The 20,607-nt window shown below is 45.3% G+C and overlaps 1 protein-coding gene across 3 annotated transcripts in view; it reads left to right on the plus strand.

Moving 5' to 3' along the window:
* The window catches only part of SGCD (sarcoglycan delta), a 1,005,043-nt gene that overhangs the window by 881,649 nt on the left and 102,787 nt on the right, over positions 1-20,607 (plus strand). For all 3 annotated transcript variants that reach the window (XM_073649870.1, XM_073649868.1, XM_073649871.1), the window contains one exon: positions 10,717-10,818. In XM_073649870.1, coding sequence (XP_073505971.1) covers positions 10,717-10,818 — 102 coding nt within the window. The remainder of the gene's footprint in view (positions 1-10,716; positions 10,819-20,607) is intronic.

Below are 20,607 nucleotides of genomic sequence, written 5' to 3' on the forward strand. Positions count from 1 at the left end.
TCACTGAGTGAGGAGACGGTAATGTCGGATTCACTACACCAGTTCAAGCGGGGACTGGATGCATTTCTAGATACCAGGCAGATTTCTGCATATACTTAAAAATAAAATAAAATAGTAGGTTGATACAGGGATTTATTCTGACTGCTGGTTTCAGAGTCGGGAGGGAATTTTTCCTCAGGTGAAGATTGGCTAAATCATTTGAGGTTTTTGCCCTCCTCTGGATCAACTTTAGCAATTACAGAACTAATAGGTCAAACTTGATGGACGCAAGTCTTTATTCGGCTTTAAAAACTATGTTACTATGTATGTTACTATGTGGGGCCCATTATACTGTATGGAGGACTATGTGGGGCCCATTATTCTGTATGGAGGACTATGTGGGGCCCATTATTCTGTATGGAGGACTATGTGGGGCCCATTATTCTGTATGGAGCACTATGTGGGGCCCATTATACTGTATGGAGGACTATGTGGGGCCCATTATACTGTATGGAGGACTATGTGGGGATATTATACTGTATGGAGGACAATGTGAGGCCCATTATACTGTATGGAGGACTATGTGGGGCCCATTATTCTGTATGGAGCACTATGTGGGGCCCATTATACTGTATGGAGGACTATGTGGGGCCCATTATACTGTATGGAGGACTATGTGGGGATATTATACTGTATGGAGGACAATGTAGGCCCCATTATACTGTGTGGAGGTCAATGTGGGCCCATTATACTGTATGGAGGACAATGTTGGGCCCATTATTCTGTATGGAGGACTATGTGGGACCCATTATTCTGTATGGAGGACTATGTGGGGCCCATTATACTGTATGGAGGACTATGTGAGGCCATTATTCTGTATGGAGGACTATGTGGGGTCCATTATTCTGTATGGAGGACTATGTGCAGCCCATTATACTGTATGGAGGACTATGTGGAGCTATTATTCTGTATGGAGGACTATGTGGGGCCATTATACTGTATGGAGGACAATGTAGGGCCCATTATTCTGCATGGAGGACTATTTGGGGCCTATTATTCTGTATGGAAGACTACGTCAGGCCCATTGTACTGTATACTGGTTGGCCCGCGACTTTGTCCAAGTTTTTCATTTTGGCCCTCTATACAATGGTTTCGCACACAATGATAGTGGCTCACTTTGCATTATACTGTAGGTCACCCTCTCTCCTCTTTGACCTTTCTTTTGCCTTGGTCCTGCTGGCCCGCAGAGCTAACCACTAGGCCATCACGCACTTAATTTTTTGTGTGCATTTACAGTCAAAAATGTCCTTATTATTTCATCATTTTTATATATCTTCAATATCCTGGGGTGCAACAAGACCTGATTTTGTTTTTTCTTTCATGTATATGCAAATCACATTGTGAGAGATCATTTACATTTAGTTTTAAGGTTTTAGGTTTATAACCGGTAGCGGTATAATGAACATCAGCCTTCCAAGTAGAGGTTAGGAATGAAGGTAAAAAGCACTAAGTATATAATTTGCATGAGCATTGATGGTAAAGCCACACATGCCGTATCCTCACATCAATGAAAATGTGACAGAAAGAAGGGTACTTGATAATAAATTGTAAACTATTTCAGCGAACCGCCATGGTCTAGAAATCAATAGCGGCTCTGTAATCACCGCACCCGCTCAGCTTTCCCCAGTGCACTTAATGTACTTGGAGCTGGCTTTTTTGGTGCTCTTTCCATTATCACTAAAGCGTTAAAAGCAAACAAATTGGCTTTGGGTACATAAAAAAAATACTAAGCACATAATACACTGCTCAAAAAAATAAAGGGAACACTGAAATAGCACATCCTAGATCTGAATGAATGAAATATTCTCATTGAATACTTTGTTCTGTACAAAGTTGAATGTGCTGACAACAAAATCACACACAAATCATCAATGGAAATCAAATTTATTAACCAATGGAGGCCTGGATTTGGAGTCACCCCCAAAATTATAGTGGAAAAACACACTACAGGCTGATCCAACTTTGATGTAATGTCCTTAAAACAAGTCAAAATGAGGCTCAGTATTGTGTGTGGCCTCCACGTGCCTGTATGACCTCCCTACAACGCCTGGGCATGCTCCTGATGAGGCTCAGTATTGTGTGTGGCCTCCACTTGCCTGTATGACCTCCCTACAACGCCTGGGCATGCTCCTGATGAGGTTGCGGATGGTCTCCTGTGGGATCTCCTCCCGGACCTGGACTAAAGCATCTGCCAACTCCTGGACAGTCTGTGGTGCAACGTGACGTTGGTGGATGGAGCGAGACATGATGTCCCAGATGTGCTCAATCGGATTCAGGTCTGGGGAACGGGCGGGCCAGTCCATAGCTTCAATGCCTTCATCTTGCAGGAACTGCTGACACACTCCAGCCACATGAGGTCTGGCATTGTCCTGCATTAGGAGGAACCCATGGCCAACCGCACCAGCATATGGTCTCACAAGGGGTCTGAGGATCTCATCTCGGTACCTAATGGCAGTCAGGCTACCCCTGGCTAGCACATGGAGGGCTGTGCGGCCCTCCAAAGAAATGCCACCCCACACCATTACTGACCCACTGCCAAACCGGTCATGCTGAAGGATGTTGCAGGCAGCAGATCGCTCTCCACGGCGTCTCCAGACTCTGTCACGTCTGTCACATGTGCTCAATGTGAACCTGCTTTCATCTGTGAAGAGCACAGTGGCGACTTTGCCAATCCTGGTGTTCTGTGTCAAATGCAAAGCGTCCTGCGCGGTGTTGTGCTGTGAGCACAGCCCCCATCTGTGGACGTCGGGCCCTCATACCACCCTCATGGAGTCGGTTTCTAACCGTTTGTGCAGACACATGCACATTTGTGGCCTGCTGGAGGTCATTTTGCAGGGCTCTGGCAGTGCTCCTCCTGTTCCCCCTTGCACAAAGGCGGAGGTAGCGGTCCTGCTGCTGGGTTGTTGCCCTCCTATGGCCCCCCTCCATGTCTCCTGGTGTACTGGCCTGTCTCCTGGTAGCGCCTCTAGCCTCTGGACACTACGCTGACAGACACAGCAAACCTTCTTGCCACAGCTCGCATTGATATGCCATCCTGGATGAGGTGCACTACCTGAGCAACTTCTGTGGGTTGTAGAGTCCGTCTCATGCTACCACGAGTGTGAAAGCACAACCAACATTCAAAAGTGACCAAAATATCAGCCAGAAAGCATTGGTACTGAGATGTGGTCTGTGGTCCCCACCTGCAGAACCACTCCTTTATTGAGTGTGTCTTGATAATTGCTAGCATATGAAATAGATTTTCAATCAGTGTTGCTTCCTAAGTGGACAGTTTGATTTCACAGAAGTTTGATTTACTTGGAGTTATATTCTGTTGTTTAAGTGTTCCCTTTATTTCTTTGAACAGTGTATATTGCAATTGTGCGGAGTACCGCTGTGAGGCCACTGTGTTCTCATACACTGATATCACATTGCTGAATGAGGTACATTTAGGTGAGTGACCAAAGTTCATAAAGGTTTAGACTTTTTTTCCATTTCTGTTAAACACCTTGGAAGTACGGTAATTTGCAAAATGGTGCTGCACGCCTTAACCGTAGTTTTACACGAGGCACATCCGAAATATGTCCAATATATAACGTGTGAGTTCATGTACTCCTGCATTGAATAGAAGCACTTAGCCTTCTTGTTAAATGGTGCTGGTTTCTTTCAGCAGTGTAGGAGTTAAACTGCTCAGCCTTGAGTCTCTGTAGCTTCCTTCATCGGAAGTTCTCAGCTGTGCAATATCAGCCACTCCCCTCTCCTATATAGTCTCTGCTCTGGCAATCTGGATTGCCAGTGTTAAGTCTTGTAATGGCTGGTGAGGAGTGGAGGATTCCGTGTTCAGTAGAGGTGTTTAAGGAAAGTTGTTCTGTGACGGTTGCTTGGTGTTTTGGTTGTGTGCATAGTCCCTTCCTCTTCTATTTTTGTTTACCCTCCTAATCCCTTTGGTGTTTCCCTCCTGTTGCCTGTGAGTGCATATTTTGTATGTTTGGTATTTTCATTTATCCCTGTACGTCCCTTTCTTGTTTTTCTGATTTGTGTATTTACATACACTATTCCTCCCCACTTCCGTGGTTGGGGGAGAGGACAGATAAGGGCTGATTCAGGAGTTCAGCAAGGTACGTGGCTCCAGCATCTTCACCATCAGCAGTAACCTGGGGAGCAGGGATAGATAGAGCACCCCTAGTGTTAGGGACAGGGTAGGAGCCCCTGGTCCCCGGTTATCAGACAACAGTATCGTGACAATGTCAATATTTTTGAAGATATTCTTAAACTTTAAAAGGAGTTCAGCTTCTGTGTGTGACCACCGTGTAGATCGAACTTTAAAGGGATAGTCCAGACATCTAATAATGTATAACCTATCCTTGGCATATGTCACCAATAACAGATCGGTAGGGGTCCGACACCAATACCCCCATTAACCAGCTGTTATTAACTCCAGTGGTACAATGTGTAACGTTGTTTACATCCAGCCCCTGCAGGAGCAGTAGGGGTGTCAGGTATAGGATTCCCAGCAATCTGATATTGATTACCAATAATAATGGTAGGTTTTCAATATTAGATGCAAACCTCTTTATCATTTTGTGCATCACCAAAGTTCTACACGCATGTGGATGTGGTGCATGGCAGCAAATTCTGTAGTGCCCCTATAACAGTGCCAAAACAATGGTCACCGCAACGTCTAGTGCTTAGTGCCTCAGAGTCACCTACAATGCACAAAGCCCAACATTGACCGCTTTACTTTCGTACCTCTTCAGATTCCTCTGGTATAGGCTAAAAGGGAAATGTCTCAGGGAGAGGTCGGTCCATTGGTCACACTCCAGCTAATATGGAAACCCTCAACCTCTGTCAAATTCCTTAGATGCCGCGGTCAGTAGCATCTAAGAGGTTAAGCAGCCAATATGAGAGGTAACGCTGTATATTATGATTTTTACAGTTCCCTTTTGCTGATCGCTGTGGTATAGCTCTGCCATCAGCAGATTGAATGGTTGTTAGACAATCCAATGTGGCCAATCCAACCTCTCATCAAGCAACGATGCTCAGTGTTGTTTGGCGGCAACCCATGAACACGTGATTTTCCTCAGTCTATGAATGGCTTTAAGTGGTCACTCTACTTTCAATTAACGTAGGCCAATATGATGGCCAATGAAAGAATTAACAAAATTGCAAAGTACGTTTCTTACACATTTGATATTTTCACCCCAAAAAAAATCACTGCACAGTGCCAGCCATTAGATGTCTCCATTGGGCCTAACTTACTATCCACTGCCTGTTGTGCAGTGTAATTAGTTTTTAGCAGCAGAGAAGCTGGCAGGGATTAAAGGAAGTGGAGGAGGGTCTTTGTCTCTCTACAGGAAGTGGGGGCGGGTCTTAGTTTCTACAGGAAGTGGGGGCAAATGTTTGTCTCTCAACAGGAAGTGAGGTGAGTCTTTATTGCTCTACAGAAAGTGGGGGTGGTCCTTTGCCTCTACAAATAATGAGGGCAGGTCTTTGTCTCTCTATAGTAAATGGGGGCAGGTCTTTGTCTCTCTACAGGAAGTGGGGGCAGGTCTTTGTCTCTCTATAGTAAATGGGGGCAGGTGTTTGTCTCTCTATAGGAAGTGGGGGCAGATCTTTGTCTCTACAGATAATTAGGGCGGGGCTTTGTCTCTACAAGAAGTGGGGGCAGATTTTTGTCTGTCTATAAGAAGTGCAAGCTGGTTTTTGTCTCTCTACAGGAAGTGGTGGTGGGTCTTTGTCTCTACAGGAAATAAGTGCAGGTCTTTGTTGCTCTACAGGAAGTGGGGGCAGCTCTTTCTCTAAAGGAAGTGGGGGTGGTTCTTTGTCAGTACAGATAGTGATGGCAGATCTTTGTCTCTACAGGAAGTGGGGGCAGTTTTTTGTCCCTCTACAGATAATGATGGCAGGCCTTTTTCCAGATATTTGTCTATCTACAAGTAGTGCGAGCCCATATTTGTATCTGTACAGGAAGTGGGAGTGTTTCTTTGTCTCTACAGATAGTGAGGGCAGGTCTTTGTCTCTCTGCAGATAGTGAGGGCAGGTCTTTGTCCCTCTACAGATAATGATGGCAGGCCTTTTTCCAGATATTTGTCTTTCTACAAGTAGTGCGAGCCCATATTTGTATCTGTACAGGAAGTGGGAGTGTTTCTTTGTCTCTACAGATAGTGAGGGCAGGTCTTTGTCTCTCTACAGATACTGAGGGCAGGTCTTTGTCTCTCTACAGATAGTGAGGGCAGGTCTTTGTCTCTCTACAGATAGTGAGGGCAGGTCTTTGTCTCTCTACAGGAAGTGGGGGCGGGTCTTTGTCTCTCTACATGAAGTGGGGGCGGGTCTTTGTCGCTACAGGAAGTGGGAGCATTTTTTTGTCTCTACAGATAATTAGGGCAGGTCTTTGTCTCTCTACAGGAAGTGGAGGCATTTTTTGTTTCTCTACAGATAATTACGGCAGATCTTTGTCTCTCTACACGAAGTGGGGCGGGTCTTTATCTTTCTACAGGAAGTGAGGGCAGGTCTTTTTCGCTCTACAGGAAGTGAGGGCAGGTCTTTGTCTCTCTACAGATAATGAGGGCAGGTCTTTGTCTTTCTACAGGAAGTGAGGGCAGGTCTTTGTCGCTCTACAGGAAGTGAGGGCGGGTCTTTGTCTCTACAGGAAGGGGGGGGCGGTCTTTGTCTCTACAGGAAGTGGGGGGTGGGTCTTTGTCTCTACAGGAAAAGGGAGCGTTTTTTTTGTCTCTACAGATAATTAGGGCGGGTCTTTGTCTCTCTACAGGAAGTGGAGGCATTTTTGTTTCTCTACAGATAATTACGGCAGATCTTTGTCTCTCTACAGTAAGTGGGGGCAGGTCTTTATCTCTCTACAGGAAGTGGGGGCAGGTCTTTTTCTCTCTACAGGAAGTGGGGGCAGGTCTTTATCTCTCTACAGGAAGTGGGGGCCGGTCTTTATCTCTCTACAGGAAGTGGGGGCAGGTCTTTGCCTCTCTGTCTCTCTACAGGAAGTGGGGGCGAGTTTATGTCTCTGCAGGAAATGAGCACCTTTGTCAATCTACAGGAGGTGAGGGGGAGTCTTGTCTCTCTGTTCTCCTGTATTTTAAACTACATACAGTCATAGCGGAGAGGCAAGCAAATGGACAAAGACAGTTGTAATGCATGCTAAAAAGTGATGGGGGGAATTTTCAGCACCTATAATGCTGGTAGAATCCTGATGTGGCAAAACCACCCACTCGGTGGATGGCAAGTTACAAGGCATGTGAATTTGGATAATTTCTGCATATATTAGACCAATATGTAGATCAAAGGCAGTTTTAATTTATTGTTGGGGATTAGGGAGGCAAAACCAAGGTGAATTGACAGGTACACTTTAATCTTCTATGTGATATATATATCACATTCCATTTTCTTCTGGTTGCCAAGAACTTACGCAATAAATAAACGTCTATAGGCCCAAGGGTCAAGAAGAGGAAATGGAGGGAGAAAATGAATGCAGTACTAGATTCTTCTGTTCGCAACACCAGAACCTGCACTATAATTAAGGGCTCATTGTAATCCGAATATAGTAACATTTGTAATCCAGTAAGCCTAGAGACTGTTCTGGCAATTTTACGCCCCAATTAATAATCTCTAGGTGCGATAAAGGCCTATTGGACTTGAAACGTTGCGATATCTCGTCACTGGAGCAACATTAAGGATCTGGTCAATTACTGAATTCCGACTTGTCATATTTTGGATTACTTTGCGGTTTATGACAATGGGTCCCCCCGAGACTTGCACCGTATACCCACGAGCTTTGCTTTGCTCCGCTATCTATCATATATAGAATGTGATGTCATTCTCATCCTTCACTGTGAAGGGGGCGCTGCCGGTCACACACACGCAGCTTGAGATAAAGGAAATATTAGAGCATGCCGTAATTATTCAGAATCGCTAACTAGGATGGATGACGCCGATCTACCAGGACAATCTGAGATTCCAGCTTATAAATGGATAATGACATTTTTGGCTACGTGTGGGTAGGCTGCTCACTGGAGAGTGGACGAGTGAGTTGTAAGGATCACTAGAGATGTAAATGATACATCGGTGCCAGCTTCCCGGCGGAGTGAGTGATCGGCCTTTCGGGTTTGTCACATACTCCTCTTGCTGTCAGCCGCGTTTGTAAGAGGCCTTCCCGTGATGAGCAGAGTCAGGAGAGCTGGGGAGTAAGCTGGGAATTAATATAATTGCATCGATCAGCCTCATTTCATCGGAAAAGCATCAGAAAATATTAAAATAACATTAAAATTTAATCTAAAATAACATTAGATTTATGTCCATGACATATAGACCTATGGTGTTTGCATGCCCATAGAGCACATAAGTCCTGTAACTGGTCCCATATCCTTGTCTTATTGTCCCTCTGACCTATCCCTGTATTCTGGTCTATTTATGTCCTTAATGTATTCCTAGCCCTATATACTCGTCTCTGTATACTATCCCTGTAAATGTATATACTGTTTCCTGTGTCATAGTCCTCAATACTGGTTTACTTGTCCTTGTATACTAGTTTTTGCTTTTTATACTGGTCCAGGTATACAAGCCTTTTCCTATATACTAGTTTCTGTATACAAACCTAATCCTATATACCTATTTACATGCTCTCTCTATACTAGTCCCAACCCTGATACTAGATTATAGTTTTCCGAATACTAGCTCTCTGCCTCTATATTGGACCACTGGTCCCTATATCCTAGTCTTTCTTCTGTATACTGGTAATTTGTTGGGGAAGAGTTGGGCTCCTCCATACACATTAGACCATGGGTGTATTTGGATATTTATATCGTCCTTCGGGGGCCGTACAAGTTTCATGTTTTCTCCGCCCACAAAGTACGTCTTTACATTGGCACTGATGTCAAGACGTAATATTTCATTGCATGCATCTCAGCGTTCAGTAGTGAACACTGCGTGTTTGTGCTCACAGAGCAAGAAGAAATTAATGGGCTTGCGGCAGTCAAAATACTGCTCCCGGCCCAAGCACTGCGGTCCCCTGGAATCTACCCAGGGGCCGGATAAAAGGTCTTCGAGGGCTGTAAACAGCCCGCGGGCCTGAGGTTCCCCACCCCTGCATTAGACTATCAGCAGAACCCTTCAATATCTGTGATTTTGGCAGACATTAGTTTGTGTATGGGGGACCCCGACAAAGGGGGCAGATAAGGAGCCGGCAAGTCTGATTTCAGACTGTCGATCTTTTTGATCTTTAACAAATAAGCCAAAGATGTCCGATAGTGGCGCTTCTGGACCCAGGAGTGAGCGATTCTGTATATGGGAGAGAGGGCCGAGACAGCTGCTAGCCAAATGATCAGCCGAACCATCGTTTGAATGACAGTTACCATTTTTCCTCGAAAATAAGACAGGGTCTTATTTTATTTTTAGCTCCTAAAAATAAACTTTTATTCAAATATAATCATGTCATCACACACACTGCACATACACATGGAAATACACACACACTGCACATACATACTCACGTATATACACAAACTGCACATACATACACATGTACAGTGGTGTGAAAAAGTGATTGCCCCCTTCCTGATTTCTTATTCTTTTGCATGTTTGTCACACTAAAATGTTTCAGATCATAAAACGAATTTGAATATTAGACAAAGATAACACAAGTAATCACGAAATGCAGTTTTTAAATGAAGCTTTTTATTATTAAGGGAAAAAGAAATCCAAACCTACAGGGCCCTGTGTGAAAAAGTGATTGCCCCCCCTAAACCTAATAACTGTTTGGGCCGCCCTTAGCAGCAGCAACAACTGCAATCAAGCGTTTGCGATAACTGGCACTGAATCTTTTACAACGCTCTGAATGAGAAATCAGTAAGGGGGCAAACATTTTTTCACACCACTGTATATACACAAACTGCACATACATACACATGTTTATACACACACTGCACATACATACACATGTTTATACACACACTGCACATACATACACATGTATACACAAACTGCACATACATACACATGTTTATACACACACTGCACATACATACACATGTTTATACACACACTGCACATACATACACATGTATATACACACACTACACATATGGTACACAATAGCCTAGTTTGTTTAGACTCCCACAGTTAAAGGACCCTTGGTGACATCCTGGTCACATACTGTATCATTAAAGGTCCTTAATCAGTCTTAACCTCAGAGTAGAAACACTGGGTGTCCTGGGCAATTGCCCAGTTTTCAGCTCCCTAACACCGGCCCTCACTGTAACAAGGGCTAATTTTTGCAGTAGGTTTATATTTACACCATACTCCAAAAATTCTGTAAAATCATGCTAGAGCTTATTTTCGGGGTAGGTCTTATTTTTGGGGAAACACGGTATCTTCTGTGTTTGGGAGGTGGGGCTTTACGCTAAAAATATTCTCATATGCAGATATTTGTTCTTTATTTCAAGCCCATAAAAATAGGATTGGTCTAAAGCGTCTGAACCTGATAAGGTTTCTCATCCTCGTTCTGTCGAGTCTCTCGGTAACAATACTTTTCTTTGAATACCAATTGCGCCTTGATGTTACCTACAATCCTTATCTTATCGCACTTATAAATAATTCTACATTTCACGTTTATGGATTTGCTGTATACAAAGTCCCTGAGTCCTTATAAAAAAGCTTGGATTTACTTCTCGGTCTTACTGTTTTGTGTTACAGGATGGAATGGGCAACCTGAGAATCACAGAAAAAGGTTTACGGCTTGAGGGAGATTCTGAATTCTTGAAACCTCTGTATGCCAAAGAAATCCGCTCCAGGCCGGTAAGTGTAAAGCTGACTTTCTAATCCCTAACTAGCATTTCTGTGCGGAGACACCATCAGGGCAGCAGTACCACTGTTACTACTGATAGGGACCCATGCAAATTATGGGCCCAAACTCAGCCACCTGCCCACCGTCACCCAATAAATAATGCAAATTATCTCCCTCCTATAACAAAAAATAACTACCTTGCACAGTGCATGCTGTTAGGATTTTCTGAGCAGGCAATCATGTGGCCACGAGTATACGATTACTTCAGGCCACATTCCGACTAGACGTGTGTGCCATTGCTCGGTATACTTGCATTGAGCGAGGCCGTTCACGTCTAGTCGTCACGTGACCTCATGTATGCAAATCACGTACTTGCGGAAACGCGCCTGCTGAACCTGACATAAGGGAATCCTCACAGCACCAGCAAAATATTATTCCCACCCCCGCTGAGAATAATTATGCACATATTTCATGCATGCAAATGAATGGGGGTCAAGAATTCAGTGTTCAAGTTCCATGCATGTGAATGTGTAATAGTTTTTGAACTCTGTTTATGAACCAAGAAGATCAGGATGAACAGGGGAATCCGGGAGGGTTTAAAGGAATTTGTGAGTAGGATCAACCCTCCTAAGCCGTCTATATTAGCATGCAGTTCATTGGAAGCTGAATAAAATGATACCTTGATGTCTGTGATCCGATGTCTTAGTCCAGAGTTACTCCACGTTTTTCTTAATATGTAAATTAACTGTTAAGATCTATGGGCCGGACATAGTTCTCCCTAACAGCTCATTTACATATTTAGAAAAATGTGGATTTCTCTTGAATAAGACATCGGATCTCGGATATCAAGGTATCAATTTATTCAGCTTCCCATGATCTACGTGCCCATATAGACGGCTTAGTTAGGTTGATCCTACTGACAGATTCCCTTTAACACTGACTGGGGAAGGACAGATAAAATCAGAATTTAAATGGCAAAATAAAAATGTAATTATTATGAGCATGTGTTATTGCTTCCTGTACACAGTTCAAAAGACCCCCTATTGTTAGATTGTGACAACTGCGCCTATTTATCGTCTCCTCCGGAGGTTTGTTCATAAACGTGATATTTTTACATGTGAGAAATAGGTTCAAATCCCAAGTGAGGGAGGGATATCTATCTCCTGCCATTGCCTAGCGCCATCCATTAATACCGCACTGTTCACTTGTAAATTATTCTTGCCTGCAGGTGTAAACAGCAGGTTTCCTAGATCTGTCCTTGGGGAACCAGAGTCACTCCAGGTTTTCAGCATAACAAGTGAATCTGCAATCTCATGTGCCTGCACTTAGAGGTTTTAAAATTCAATTAAATGAAATCGACCAAGAGAAGAATTCGTGTAATCGTTTCTTTTACTTGCATTTCTATTAAAACATTTTTATTGACATCATATTTCAGAAGTCCTTGTTAGGCGAATCAAGTGTGATTGACGATTAAAAAAGGGGGGTGGCAGAAAAAATAAAATCAGATGGAATTTTTTTTTTTACGCCATTAAGGGGGGATTTATTTATTTTCTTATTTATTTAAAAAAAGAAAACCGCTCACAATGAAATAAAATAACAAAAGTAGTAATATTCACCATCCAAATTGAGTGCAGACACTTCCTTGGTTTCCCTACCGGTCTCTGTGCACCAACTATGATGTGTCTATATGACATGTGACCACTATTCCGACTCCATAACTAAGCTGCAAGAGTAGGGTGCTGGAGATACCATTTCTAGGCTATCTCCTTCAACGGTTACTCACACAGAGTGATGTCCTCAGATAGCTTGAACTCGACGGTAGGAGGCACGTATGAAGAGCTTGAACTCGACTGTAAGAGGCACGAATGAAGATTCCAGAACAAGGTTTATTTTCCAGCTGAATTCTTGTAGATATGTTTCTAGGCTATCCCCTTCAACCGTTACTCACACAGAGTGATGTCCTCAGATAGCTTGAACTCAACTGTAGGAGGCACGTATGAAGAGCTTGAACTCGACTGTAGGAGGCACGAATGAAGATTCCAGAACAAGGTTTATTTTCCAGCTGAATTCTTGTAGATATGTTTCTAGGCTATCTCCTTCAACCGTTACTCACACAGAGTGATGTCCTCAGATAGCTTGAACTCGACGGTAGGAGGCACGTATGAAGAGCTTGAACTCGACTGTAGGAGGCATGAATGAAGATTCCAGAACAAGGTTTATTTTCCAGCTGAATTCTTGTAGATATGTTTCTAGGCTATCTCCTTCAACCGTTACACAGAGTGATGTCCTCAGATAGCTTGAACTCAACTGTAGGAGGCACGTATGAACATTCCAGAAGAGGGTTTATTTTCCAGCTGAATTCTTGTAGATGTGCACACATACAGCAGGTAAAAAGTCTTTTCTGACCAAAGCTGCAAACACATGAACTTCTAAGATGGCTGATAGACAGTGATAAGGAAGAGGGGAGGAGTTACTGACATCAGAGCTACATCAGAGAGAGAGACAGGGAGAGAGGAAGGACAAACTTCTAAAGAGGACAAACCTTACTGCATGGCAACAAAGCAGCACAATATAACAACACAATGATAATACAATACTGTCTGTATGATTCCCAAATCATGGGACATTACTGGAGCTGGGACAACAGAGATTGGCAGGGAACCACGAAAACATCAGCACAGAAGGATCACGGGGTTTGGTAAAGTTAGTATTACTCTATTTGTTATTTTACCCCATAGTAAGTTGTTATTAAAAATGTCATGGGGCTGGAAAACTTTTAAGAAGTTTTTTTTTCCTGCAGTAATTGCAAACTAATGGCTCCACAGGTGTAGCCAGAGAGAGATAGACATTAAAGCCCTCATTCATCATTATTTTTGAGACTTTTTGGGGGGTATTTTTTAGATTTGTGTTAAATTCATTATGGCTTTTACGCCATGTTTACACCAGGTTTTCATTCGCTGTCCTTTTTCTAGGTTTGCTCGACAATGTGGACGTTAGTCCTGGACAGCCTCTTTTAAAGGGATTATGCCAGCAAGTTTTTGCTATTTAATCTGTTTAAACATGTTGTAGCGGCAGAGATCCTGATTCCAGGGATGTGTCACTTACTGAGCTTTGTGCTGTCGTTTCAATAAAATGATTGTTTTATCAGCAGGAGATTATCTGTGCCTGACTAGGTGTCACGTACACAGCAGTCCGGCTAATCTGGGTAACCATGCCCTCTCCACTGATTGGCAGCTTGCTGGCAATGTACACATGTTACTGCCAATCAGAGGTGTAGGCGGGGTTATACACAGTTCAAAAGACTTAACAGAGAAAACAGGGATTCTATCAAAATTACACCAAGCAGCCCAGTAAGTGACTCATCAGTGAAATCAGGGTCTCTGCCCCTACATCATACTGCTCTCAGATTCCATAGAAAAAAACCCGCTGACTGATTCCCTTTAACCCATGATAAACATTTATCATGAATTCATAGGATTAGTGATAAATATAAGACCGGTGGGTGTCCCAACAGTTAATAATGGGAATGAGGGACTCGTGTCCCGCATGTGAATGGAGTAGTAGTGGACATTCGTAACCACCGATCCACACACTTCTATAGGTCTATAGGAGCAAGAGTACTCATGCATGACCACCACTCTCACTGTGTGACCGCCACTTTTGAAACATTTTTTAAAGTTTTTAGGCCCTTTAATTACCTTCACATTGTTGGGCCTGGATCCTGAGACCCCCACAGATCGTTCAAAAGACCGCTGAGAAGTGTGAAGGTCAGGAGACAGATCTATGATTTTGTATTGAATCCATACTCCGCTATGTGCGCACCTGCATCCAAGCTACGCAATTTTCAGTGTTTTTTTTGAGCGTCAGGTGGGGGTCTCGTGACTTGGGCCCTTACCAATTACCAGGCATTTAAAGGGACAAAAGATTCTAAAAGAATTGGTGAAAAATTTGTTACTATTTAAAGAGAACCTGTCACGTTGTACTCTGATGACATCCGAGTGCGGTGCAATTTTCACAGACCGACATAAATAACAAGACGGAGAAAGTTTCTTTTTCTCTATGTAAGAGAAAAACTGATCAAACTCGGTTCAAAATCGAATCAAAGTTTGATCAGAATAATCGGTTTATTTTTCACATATACAGTGGGTACAGAAAGTATTCAGACCCCTTTAAATTTTTCACTCTTTGTTTCATTGCCGCCAGTTGGTAAATTCTAAAAAGTTAATTTTTCTTCTCATTACAGTACACTCTGCACCCCATCTTGACTGAAAAAAACAGAAATGTAGAAATGTTTGCAAATGGTCATAAGTATTCAGAGCCTTTGCTCAGACACTCATATTTAAGTCACATGCTGTCCATTTCCTTGTGATCCTCCTTGAGATAGTTCTACTCCTTCATTGGAGTCCAGCTGTGTTTAATTAAACTGATAGGACTTGATTTGGAAAGGCACACACCTGTCTATATAAGACCTCACAGCTCACAGTGCATGTCAGACCAAATGAGAATCATGAGCTGAAAGGAACTGCCCAAGGAGCTGAGAGACAGAATTGTGTCAAGATTAAGAATGGGTTGCGCATGGTAAGGATTAAGAATGGGCTGCACATGGTGAGGATTAAGAATGGGCTGCGCATGGTGAGGATTAAGAATGGGCTGCGCATGATGAGGATTAAGAATGGGCTGCGCATAGTAAGGCTTAAGAATGGGCTGTGCATGGTGAGGATTAAGAATGGGCTGCGCATGGTGAGGATTAAGAATGGGCTGCGCTGGGTGAGGAATAAGAATGGGCTGCGCATGGTGAGGAATAAGAATGGGCTGCGCTGGGTGAGGAATAAGAATGGGCTGCGCATGGTGAGGAATAAGAATGGGCTGCACATGGTTGGAATTAAGAATGGGCCGTGCATGGTGAGGATTAAGAATGGGCTGCACTTGGTGAGGATTAAGAATGGGTTGCGCATGGTGAGGATTAAGAATGGGCTGCGCATGGTAAGGATTAAGAATGGGCTGCGCATGGTGAGGATTAAGAATGGGCTGCGCATGGTGAGGATTAAGAATGGGCTGCACATGGTGAGGATTAAGAATGGGCTGCGCATAGTAAGGCTTAAGAATGGGCTGCGCATGATGAGGATTAAGAATGGGCTGCGCATAGTAAGGCTTAAGAATGGGCTGTGCATGGTGAGGATTAAGAATGGGCTGCGCATGGTGAGGATTAAGAATGGGCTGCGCATGGTGAGGAATAAGAATGGGCTGCGCTGGGTGAGGAATAAGAATGGGCTGCGCATGGTGAGGAATAAGAATGGGCTGCACATGGTTGGAATTAAGAATGGGCTGTGCATGGTGAGGATTAAGAATGGGCTGCGCATGGTGAGGATTAAGAATGGGCTGCACATGGTGAGGATTAAGAATGGGCTGCGCATGGTGAGGATTAAGAATGGGCTGCGCATGGTAAGGATTAAGAATGGGCTGCGCATGGTGAGGAATAAGAATGGGCTGCACATGGTGAGGACTAAGAATGGGCTGTGCATGGTGAGGATTAAGAATGGGCTGCTCATGGTGAGGATTAAAAATGGGCTGCGCATGGTGAGGATTAAGAATGGGCTGCGCATGGTGAGGACTAAGAATGGGCTGCACATGGTGAGGATTAAGAATGGGCTGCGCTGGGTGAGGATTAAGAATGGGCTGCGCTGGGTGAGGAATAAGAATGGGCTGCGCTGGGTGAGGAATAAGAATGGGCTGCGCTGGGTGAGGAATAAGAATGGGCTGCGCTGGGTGAGGAATAAGAATGGGCTGCGCATGGTGAGGAATAAGAATGGGCTGCGCATGGTGAGGAATAAGAATGGGCTGCGCATGGTGAGGATTAAGAATGGGCTGCGCATGGTGAGGATTAAGAATGGGCTGCGCATGGTGAGGAATAAGAATGGGCTGCGCATGGTGAGGAATAAGAATGGGCTGCGCATGGTGAGGAATAAGAATGGGCTGCGCATGGTGAGGAATAAGAATGGGCTGCGCATGGTGAGGAATAAGAATGGGCTGCGCATGGTGAGGAATAAGAATGGGCTGCGCATGGTGAGGAATAAGAATGGGCTGCGCATGGTGAGGAATAAGAATGGGCAGCGCATGGTGAGGAATAAGAATGGGCTGCGCATGGTGAGGAATAAGAATGGGCTGCGCATGGTGAGGAATAAGAATGGGCTGCGCATAGTGAGGATTAAGAATGGGCTGCGCATGGTGAGGAATAAGAATGGGCTGCCCATGGTGAGGAATAAGAATGGGCTGCACATGGTGAGGAATAAGAATGGGCTGCACATGGTGAGGAATAAGAATGGGCTGCACATGGTGAGGATTAAGAATGGGCTGCGCATGGTGAGGATTAAGAATGGGCTGCGCATGGTAAGGATTAAGAATGGGCTGCGCATGGTGAGGAATAAGAATGGGCTGCACATGGTGAGGACTAAGAATGGGCTGTGCATGGTGAGGATTAAGAATGGGCTGCTCATGGTGAGGATTAAAAATGGGCTGCGCATGGTGAGGATTAAGAATGGGCTGCGCATGGTGAGGACTAAGAATGGGCTGCACATGGTGAGGATTAAGAATGGGCTGCGCTGGGTGAGGATTAAGAATGGGCTGCGCTGGGTGAGGATTAAGAATGGGCTGCGCTGGGTGAGGAATAAGAATGGGCTGCGCTGGGTGAGGAATAAGAATGGGCTGCGCTGGGTGAGGAATAAGAATGGGCTGCGCTGGGTGAGGAATAAGAATGGGCTGCGCTGGGTGAGGAATAAGAATGGGCTGCGCATGGTGAGGAATAAGAATGGGCTGCGCATGGTGAGGAATAAGAATGGGCTGCGCATGGTGAGGATTAAGAATGGGCTGCGCATGGTGAGGATTAAGAATGGGCTGCGCATGGTGAGGAATAAGAATGGGCTGCGCATGGTGAGGAATAAGAATGGGCTGCGCATGGTGAGGAATAAGAATGGGCTGCGCATGGTGAGGAATAAGAATGGGCTGCGCATGGTGAGGAATAAGAATGGGCTGCGCATGGTGAGGAATAAGAATGGGCTGCGCATGGTGAGGAATAAGAATGGGCTGCGCATGGTGAGGAATAAGAATGGGCAGCGCATGGTGAGGAATAAGAATGGGCTGCGCATGGTGAGGAATAAGAATGGGCTGCGCATGGTGAGGAATAAGAATGGGCTGCGCATAGTGAGGATTAAGAATGGGCTGCGCATGGTGAGGAATAAGAATGGGCTGCACATGGTGAGGAATAAGAATGGGCTGCACATGGTGAGGAATAAGAATGGGCTGCACATGGTGAGGAATAAGAATGGGCTGCACATGGTGAGGATTAAGAATGGGCTGCGCATGGTGAGGATTAAGCATGGGCTGCGCATGGTGAGGATTAAGCATGGGCTGCGCATGGTGAGGAATAAGAATGGGCTGCGCATGGTGAGGATTAAGAATGGGCTGCGCATGGTGAGGATTAAGAATGGGCTGCGCATGGTGAGGATTAAGAATGAGCTGCGCATGGTGAGGATTAAGAATGGGCTGCGCATGGTGAGGATTAAGAATGGGCTGCGCATGGTGAGGATTAAGAATGGGCTGCGCATGGTGTGGATTAAGAATGGGCTGCGCATGGTGAGGAATAAGAATGGGCTGCGCATGGTGAGGAATAAGAATGGGCTGCGCATGGTGAGGAATAAGAATGGGCTGCGCATGGTGAGGAATAAGAATGGGCTGCGCATGGTGAGGAATAAGAATGGGCTGCGCATGGTGAGGAATAAGAATGGGCTGCGCATGGTGAGGAATAAGAATGGGCTGCGCATGGTGAGGAATAAGAATGGGCTGCGCATGGTGAGGAATAAGAATGGGCTGCGCATGGTGAGGAATAAGAATGGGCTGCGCATGGTGAGGAATAAGAATGGGCTGCGCATGGTGAGGAATAAGAATGGGCTGCGCATGGTGAGGAATAAGAATGGGCTGCACATGGTTGGGATTAAGAATGGGCTGCACATGGTTGGGATTAAGAATGGGCTGCGCTGGGTGAGGAATAAGAATGGGCTGCGCATGGTGAGGAATAAGAATGGGCTGCGCATGGTGAGGAATAAGAATGGGCTGCACATGGTTGGGATTAAGAATGGGCTGCACATGGTTGGGATTAAGAATGGGCTGCGCTGGGTGAGGAATAAGAATGGGCTGCGCATGGTGAGGAATAAGAATGGGATGCGCATGATGAGGAATAAGAATGGGCTGCGCATGGTGAGGATTAAGAATGGGCTGCGCTGGGTGAGGAATAAGAATGGGCTGCGCATGGTGAGGATTAAGAATGGGCTGCGCATGGTGAGGATTAAGAATGGGCTGCGCTGGGTGAGGAATAAGAATGGGCTGTGCATGGTGAGGATTAAGAATGGGCTGCGCATGGTGAGGATTAAGAATGGGCTGCGCATGGTGAGGAATAAGAATGGGCTGCGCATGGTGAGGAATAAGAATGGGCTGCGCATGGTGAGGAATAAGAATGGGCTGCGCATGGTGAGGATTAAGAATGGGCTGCGCATGGTGAGGATTAAGAATGGGCTGCGCTGGGTGAGGAATAAGAATGGGCTGCGCATGGTGAGGATTAAGAATGGGCTGCGCATGGTGAGGATTAAGAATGGGCTGCGCTGGGTGAGGAATAAGAATGGGCTGCGCATGGTGAGGATTAAGAATGGGCTGCGCATGGTGAGGATTAAGAATGGGCTGCGCATGGTGAGGAATAAGAATGGGCTGTTCATGGTGAGGAATAAGAATGGGCTGCACATGGTGAGGAATAAGAATGGGCTGCGCATGGTGAGGAATAAGAATGGGCTGCGCATGGTGAGGAATAAGAATGGGCTGCGCATGGTGAGGAATAAGAATGGGCTGCGCATGGTGAGGAATAAGAATGGGCTGCGCATGGTGAGGAATAAGAATGGGCTGCGCTGGGTGAGGAATAAGAATGGGCTGCGCATGGTGAGGAATAAGAATGGGCTGCGCATGGTGAGGAATAAGAATGGGCTGTGCTGGGTGAGGAATAAGAATGGGCTGCGCATGCTGAGGATTAAGAATGGGCTGCGCTGGGCGAGGATTAAGAATGGGCTGCGCTGGGCGAGGAATAAGAATGGGCAGTGCTGGGTGAGGAATAAGAATGGGATGCGCTGGGTGAGGATTAAGAATGGGCTGCGCATGGTGAGGATTAAGAATGGGCTGCGCTGGGTGAGGAATAAGAATGGGCTGTGCATGGTGAGGATTAAGAATGGGCTGCGCATGGTGAGGATTAAGAATGGGCTGCGCATGGTGAGGAATAAGAATGGGCTGCGCATGGTGAGGAATAAGAATGGGCTGTTCACGGTGAGGAATAAGAATAGGCTGCGCATGGTGAGGAATAAGAATGGGCTGCGCATGGTGAGGAATAAGAATGGGCTGCGCATGGTGAGGAATAAGAATGGGCTGCGCATGGTGAGGAATAAGAATGGGCTGCGCTGGGTGAGGAATAAGAATGGGCTGCGCATGGTGAGGAATAAGAATGGGCTGTGTTGGGTGAGGAATAAGAATGGGCTGCGCATACTGAGGATTAAGAATGGGCTGCGCTGGGCGAGGAATAAGAATGGGCAGTGCTGGGTGAGGAATAAGAATGGGCTGCGCTGGGTGAGGAATAAGAATGGGCTGCGCATTGTGAGGATTAAGAATGGGCTGCGCATTGTGAGGATTAAGAATGGGCTGCGCATGGTGAGGATTAAGAATGGGCTGCACTGGGTGAGGAATAAGAATGGGCTGTGCATGGTGAGGATTAA

The sequence above is a fragment of the Phyllobates terribilis genome, unplaced genomic scaffold, assembly GCF_046119375.1.
Source record: "Phyllobates terribilis strain yellow unplaced genomic scaffold, ASM4611937v1 Scaffold_10__3_contigs__length_209671492, whole genome shotgun sequence".
In the NCBI taxonomy this organism is placed as follows: Eukaryota; Metazoa; Chordata; class Amphibia; order Anura; family Dendrobatidae; genus Phyllobates; species Phyllobates terribilis.